General features: G+C 17.7%; 2 protein-coding genes across 2 annotated transcripts; both read left to right on the top strand.

The window, feature by feature from the left end:
- Window positions 1-1,061: 1,061 nt before the first annotated feature.
- PGSY75_1117200 (hypothetical protein) lies at window positions 1,062-6,061 on the top strand (the record flags this gene model as incomplete). The annotated part of the gene is made up of 2 exons (XM_018786293.1): window positions 1,062-1,097; window positions 1,232-6,061. The coding sequence occupies 2 exons, from the start codon at window positions 1,062-1,064 to the stop codon at window positions 6,059-6,061; spliced, it is 4,866 nt and encodes a 1,621-aa protein (XP_018641088.1).
- Window positions 6,062-7,568: 1,507 nt separating this feature from the next.
- PGSY75_1117300 (hypothetical protein) lies at window positions 7,569-7,955 on the top strand (the record flags this gene model as incomplete). The annotated part of the gene is made up of 1 exon (XM_018786294.1): window positions 7,569-7,955. The coding sequence occupies one exon, from the start codon at window positions 7,569-7,571 to the stop codon at window positions 7,953-7,955; it is 387 nt and encodes a 128-aa protein (XP_018641089.1).
- Window positions 7,956-8,086: the final 131 nt, after the last annotated feature.

Raw genomic sequence — 8,086 nt, forward strand, 5'->3', positions numbered from 1 at the left:
AAAAAATTATGGAATAAAGAACTTACTTTTAAATTTTTTAATTTCTATCCCTTCATTATGTCTTCTCTTAATTTGTTGGCTAAGCACAAGATATTGAAAGATGCTTATCAAAAAGAAAAAGAAAAAAATAAAACACACTCTTAATAACTAAAAAGAATGCAAAAGGTATTATTTATAAGTTTTATTATATATATATATATATATATATTTATTTATTTATTTATTTATTTATTTTTATTTTTATTTTTATTTTCATTTTCATTTTGTTCTTGTGTTATTTTTTTATTTTTTCACGTTAAATAAAAAAAAAAAAAAAAAAAAAAAATTATATGAAAAAATATATATTCATGTATATAATATTATCCATATCTGTTAATCCTTATTTCGTGTTCATCAATGTAATTATATACACATATATAAAAATATGTATTCAAGACATTTCATATAAGCGTTCATTTTTTTTTTTTTTTTTTTTTAAGTGCCATAAGAAAGTATATGTATACACAATTACATTCCTATGGCTTATAACATTATTACTAAATATATAAGAAATATAAAATAATAATAAGTATATTTATATGTAATATATATGTGGATTTTTTTTTTTTTTTTTTGTATTTTATACATGAGAAATAGAACTTTCACTGATCTATAACTTTAAAAAAAATAAAATAAAATAAAACATAATTATTTTGTCTTTAAAATTGTTCAATGTATTTATTTCATAAATGAAAAAAAAAAATATATAAATATAAATATATATATATATATATATAAAGACAACAATAAATACATGAATATGTGCATGTATAATATTCCCACATTTTGTTGTTTGTATTTATTTATAATTATTTTTAATAAAAATATTTTGATAAATGTTATAAATTCATCATAAAGGTGAACATATATGAACATATAAATATATTTATATTTATATTTATTATATTATATTATGAGTTGTTATCCATCCGATGAAAAATCAAAAAAATTCAAGAAAAATGACAACGAATATGAAATAGACAGAAATAAATTGGAGTACATAAGCTTCCTATGTGAAGAAGATGACATCAATTATTTTTGTAGTTTTAATGAGGAGGGTCTGGCAAAAAAAAAAATATATATATATATATATTAGAAAAAAAAAGAAAACCACGATTGGTTATATATATATATATATATATATATATACATATATATAAACATATATATATACATTTATATTTTTATAGAGAATGTAAAAAGTTTCAAATTAAAAAAGGACATTTTTGAAGATTCCTACTTAAAACTACTTGTAGAAAATGAAAAAATGGAAGAGGATGCACCCTCTTGTTATTTTTTATCATTTTTATATAATAACTTCTATTTGTATTATTGCGATATAATTTTTCATAATAAAAATAAACATGTACATACTATAAGTCATATTGAAAGAGATATTAATTTCTTTGAGTGCAAAAATATGGAAACAAAGAAGAAAAAAAAAAAAAGAAAGAAATCTGAAGAAATTTCTCAAAATAATTTAATATATATTAAAGGAGATGAAGAAAAATATATATATAAAAAATATAATCATAATGTGTATGATCAAAATAATTTATATAATTTGAATGAACTACATAAGCTGGATACACAATACAATATTGATAAACTACATTTTTTAACATCACATTATTTAGCTTATTATAAAATTCAAAATTCAATACTACAATATTATATACCACAATTCAATATCAATAAAATAACAAAGTTTGATAAACATATAAAAGATTTAAACAATAATTATGATAATTCTTTAAAATATAATGTATGTGCAAATACAACAACTGAACAATCACACTTTCTTCAGGTTGATCATTCTCCTTCTTGTAAAAAAAAGAAAGAAAGAGAAAAGAAAATTTTTAATTATCATAATCAAAAATATTCAAAAATAAAAAGAAATCATTCTAATAAGAAAAAAAAACAAATAAAATCATCCTCATTAAATATTCCTAAATTGTTATTTCCTTTTTATGATTACACAACTAGCGAAGAAAGTGTTATGTCCTTTTCAAAATTTTTACCTGAACATAAAATAGCTAGAAAAAAAAAAAAAAAAAAAAAAAGAAAAAAACAAACAAACAAAACAATAAACAACATAATAAATAATAAGAATCATCATGATAAACCATTTACATCCAAATTCCAAGACAAAGAAGAAAACAAACATAATAGTATGCTTATATTCAAAGAAATTATAAACCTTTGTCATGAAAATAAAATTTTTACTTTTAAAAAAAAAAAGAAAAATAAGGAAAATGATACAAAAAAAAAACACACAGGGGTTCATCCTGAACAGTTTATTCAATCAACTGATAAAGATCAATATATTAAAATTGGGGGAAAACATAATGTAGATAACAAACAATCATTTGATAATAACCAAAAATATATAAAAACTCAAAGAAATTTATCAACTCGCTCTTATATTAACAATTCAATGGACTGTTTATTAAAAAAAAATAAAATTCACAATGAACTACAAAAAGACCATATATATAACACCTCACAAGGGTTACTTAAAAAAAGAAGTTTTAGATCATGCTCCGATTGTGTAAATAAACAAGAAGAATATGAAAAAAAGAAAAGGACAAAAAAACAAAATGAATTCATATTAAATAAAAATGTAATTATTAAAGGAAAAAAGGAAGATGTCGTATCACAACCTATTGTTGACATGAGAACTTTAAAAAAAAAGAGAAATTTTGAAGGAAGTGTAAAAAATGAACTAAAAAATTTAAGCAAAGATATATTTGATGAATATAAAGAAAATCAAAATATATACAAAGAAAAACAAAAAGATATTTTAACAAAAAAGAAGGATATTCATTTTTTAAATTTTATGAATATAAGAAAAAAAAAGGAAGATAATATTTTAAAAATGCAAATACTTAAAGGATTAAATCAAACACATTATGATCCTTTATATTTGGAAAAAATGGTTACTTGTAAAAGTGGAGGTATAATATATAACCAGGAGACCAAATCAAAGGAAGATGAAAAAAAAAAAAAAAAAATTAATTTACATAAAGATGAACAAAAATATAAAAATCAACTTAAATCTATAGAACAAAAAATGAATAAACATTTTGTTTTTAAAAATATGTCTGTTTTTATGTTGAACTTTTTTTCTTTATATATTAACGGAGAATATGAGGAAATTATTCAGTTATATAAACAAGAATATTTTCATATAAATTTTTATATCTTTTATATATATATAAAATCCTTAATAAAATTAAAGAAGTATGATCTCTGTTTAAAGTATATATTTGATAAGAATGATGATAATATGAATGGTACTAAAATGAATGAATATAATATAAACCCATTTAATAAAATCATTTTAACTTTCTTAAATGCTGTATGCTTAGAAAAATTAAATAAATTAAAATTGAGCATAACAGAATATTGCAAAGTAGTGGTACATAAAATGGACGACCCTATTAAAGATGATAATAATAGAAACTATAAAAATAAATATAATGACAATTGTAATTATAATTATAATTGTGAGTATAGTGATGATAGTATAAATATCCATCCATTCATTCTTATATGCCTAGATAAATTAATAGGGGCATATCAATTAAAGATACATGAAGAAAATACATTAATAAAATATGTACAGCTACATTATGACTTCAAAAAACTTTTTAATTTTTATATTTGTAAAGTATATACAATGGATAAAATTCGAAAATATGATGTGAAAGAATATATGAACACACACAATGACATAACCTTTGAATTAATAAACGACCCGAATAGTAGAAAGAATAATATTTATTCTATACAGATAAACGATAAAAACTTTTTACACGGTAACAATAAAGGAAAGAATCAAAAGGATTGTAATATAAATATTAATATAAGAAGAATGAAAAGAAATATTGAGGAACCCATTAACTGTCATTATAATATGAAAGGTGAATTACAAAATGGTTGCTATAACCCTAAAGGATTAATTTATAATAAAATCGCCTTTTTTGATGAGAAAAGAAAAAAACAAATAATCAAAAAAAACAAAAAAAAAAAAAAAAAAAAAAAATATGTTTACATAAACATGAACAATGTGTTATATTATATTAATAAAAATGGAAATCAGGATAATTATGATATGGTCAAATCTTTATATAGTGACAATTATTATTTTGATGATAATCAAAAGGAAAAGGAAGAAGAAATAAACAAAAAAGACATCATATTATATCTTCAAAATAAGGATATACATAAATATATCCTAAGTAATAATAATATATTAGAAAATAATCAGTTTTATTATAATTATTTTTTATGTGATTATATTGTTCGTCAAGGTGTTTATAATAATTGTTGTTATAAGTATACATTAAAAAAGATAACTCATTTTATGAATATTGCTTACACGAATAGAAATATTTTAGGTACTATAAAAAAGCTTGCTATAGAATTAAAAATAATTTATGAGAAATGTATAGGAGATTACAAGACAAGAGGAAATGATAATAAAAGGAGCACATATGATAATATACACACATATAATAATATACACACATATAATAATATACACACATATAATAATAATAATAATAATAATAAATATATATATAATAATAATATATATATATATAATAATTATTTATATCACTCCGAACCTGTAACATTAATAGATCTTTTGTGTATTACTTATTACTGTTTGAAAAATTACGATTATATAAATTGCTATTATATAAGCAAATATACTATAAAAGAAAGAAAAGGATATGAAAATGACGAGGCAATTTTGTTATTCATTACCTCGATAACAAATTTAAGTAGTGTATTTAAAAGTTCACAAAAGAAAATTAAAGAGTTATTTCTTTTATATAATGAGCGTGTTAGTCATATGACTTATAAGAAGAAAAAGTATTATTATAAAGAAGAGAATTATAAATATGAAAATGATTATATAGATTATTACATAATTGGTATAATATATTTTTTAAATAATAATTTTAATAAATCTCTATTATATTTTTTGAGATGTATACAATTAAAGAGTAATTTTTATATGTGTTATGTTTATATGCTTTATCTTTTTTTATCTTCTTTAATAAAGGAGAGGAAGAAAAATTATAAAAAATTCCTTTTTTTTAAATGTGTCAAATTACAGCCACATAATATAATACCCTATGTAATATATAGTTCGGCTGTCTTGGCGATATATCAGCGATTTAAAGGTGACAATAAAGGTATCATGAGTGGACATATAAATGAAAATATAAATGAAAATATAAATGAAAATATAAATGAAAATATAAATGAAAATATAAATATAAATAAAAATACACACATATATAACCATACAGATGACATTATTTATAATAAGCCCGATGGCATATCTAACATTATTATCAAAGTTGAGAAAATACATTTTTTAAGGTATATTCTTAATAAAGCTTTAAAAATAGAAAACGATAACATTTTTGTATGTAACGAATATTTTATTTATAATTTTTTAAGAAAGGAATATTTACAGTGTGAGATTTTTTTAAAAAAAATAATATTCCTATGTAAAAATAAATTTTTTCCTAATAATATAAATGTTATATCTTCTATTTTATATAACATGTCTATATATTCCTATATATATCAAAAGAATATATATGAGAGTGAGAGATATATTATTTTGTTATTAGAAAATAACCCTTTTAATATAAAGGCTTTACATATACTAATTCATATATTTTTTATAAAAAAAAACAAAAACTGGATACATTTATTTGATTATTCTATATATTTAGAAAATTTCTTATTATCTCTTGATAATGACATATTATATTATGATCATTCCAAAATAATAGATAAACAAACAAGAACCACATATTTGTATAACAATTTCTTTAATCAGCTTATAAGAACAAAACAAGGATCTTTATTCTTATATTTTGTTTATAGCAAATTTAAAAAGGCAACAAAATTTGACACATTCTTAAAAAAATATATAAAAGAACGCAAGGAGCAAGGGTATGGAATTGACTGGGGTGGTTGCGAACGTACGTAACAAATTAAATAATATATAAAATAATAATATATAAAATGCTATATATATATATATATATATATATATAATATGATTAATGAATTATAAATAATAATTATATATATCCCTTGTTAATATTGTTACTTTATGATAGCTTAAATATAAATAAATATATATATATATATAAATATTTACATTTATTTATTTTCATAAATTGTATATTTTTATATATTAATTAAATATTTTAATTTGTTATACGTACATATATATTTTTTATATTCTCTCCAATGATATAACTAAATTTAAAAAATATATATATATAAATAAAAAAAAAAAAAACATATAAAAATTGATTTATTTAAATGAATAATAAAAATAATATATTTAATTTATAAATATATATATATTTTTATAATATATATATAATTTTTTTTTTTTTTTTTTTTTTTTTGTTGGTTAATTTTTTGTTCTTTGTTCAGAGCGCATGTAAATAAAATATTTAACCTACATAAGATAAAAATATTTTTATATAAAATATGCATAAAATTAAAAAAAAATATATAATATATATATATAAAATATAATAACATAAATATATTATTATTTATATATATATATATTTATATATATTATATATATATATATTTCATTTCAGTGCACTTCAAAAATGAACAAAAAATATTATATTTATAACATATGAAATATATATATATTTATTATATTATTATTAAACATATCGTAAAAAATAAAAAAATAATGTATATAGTATATATTATATATATATATATATATATATATAAATAAAAAAAATAGATATATTTTTTTAAAAATATATAATATATATATATTATATATAATAAAATATTATTACAATATGTATAAAATTTATTTTTTCAAAATTTATTTTTTATTATTTTTTATTGTTTTATTTTAAAAGGCATTTTCTAATGATATAATTAGAAATGTAATACATTTTATTATTATATATAATATTTTTTTTTATAAGTATATTTTTTTATTTTAATTTATTATTTATGAACCAATAAATATGTTTTTGTATTTTTATAATATATATATATATAATATAATACCATATGTATATAAATACAATTTTATTATTTTTTTATTTTTTTTTTTTTCCCTTCCATATGCTAATATATTAATAAAATAATATTTCAAGATATATTTTAATAAAAAATATAATATTTAGATATGTTTTTTTATAAATAGTATATATGCATACAATACATACATATATATAATACATCATATAAATATATATACATATAAATATATATACATATATGCATACTTATGAAATAAATTTTTATTTTATAAATATAATATTTATAAAAACTAGCGAGCTACTGTAAATTTTTTAAAACACAGTTTGTAAAATATATATAATATATATAATATATATATTTTTATATTTTAATATTTTTATTAATTTTGTTTAAGTTGTTTTATATATATATATATATATATATTTTTTTTTTTTTTTTTTTTTTTTATTTTATTTTTAAAAATGTTGTGTTTAATATTCAAAGTAGTAATATTTATTGTTGGTTATGTTCTCCCTATTGGATTATCATTACATGGCTGGAAAAATAAAAAGTATGAGATGATTGAATATTATTTAAAATATGTTTATTTTTTTGTTATATTTGAAAACTTAGTAACACCATCTCTTGGTAGAGTAATTTATAGAATTAGTTCTTTCTTATGGTGTGTATTACACTTAACTATATATATTATTTTAATAACACCAAAACTTAATTATTTAAATACAATATATGATAAAATCAGCAAAATAAATAATCAAAATAATATTGGATTATATTGGAATAAATATTTAGTTAATCCATTGAATGATAAATTTAATAAAATTATAAAGAAGTTAAAGACATTATAAATAAAATAAAATAAAAAAAAATAAGAATAAATGAATCGACAAAAATTAATCTTTATTACACCCCACCCTTCAAAAATTATTACACAGACACAAAACATGCAACTCACCCAAGAAAAAAATAAATAAAAATA

The sequence above is a fragment of the Plasmodium gaboni genome, chromosome 11 (genome assembly GCF_001602025.1).
Source record: "Plasmodium gaboni strain SY75 chromosome 11, whole genome shotgun sequence".
NCBI classification, from domain to species: domain Eukaryota; phylum Apicomplexa; class Aconoidasida; order Haemosporida; family Plasmodiidae; genus Plasmodium; species Plasmodium gaboni.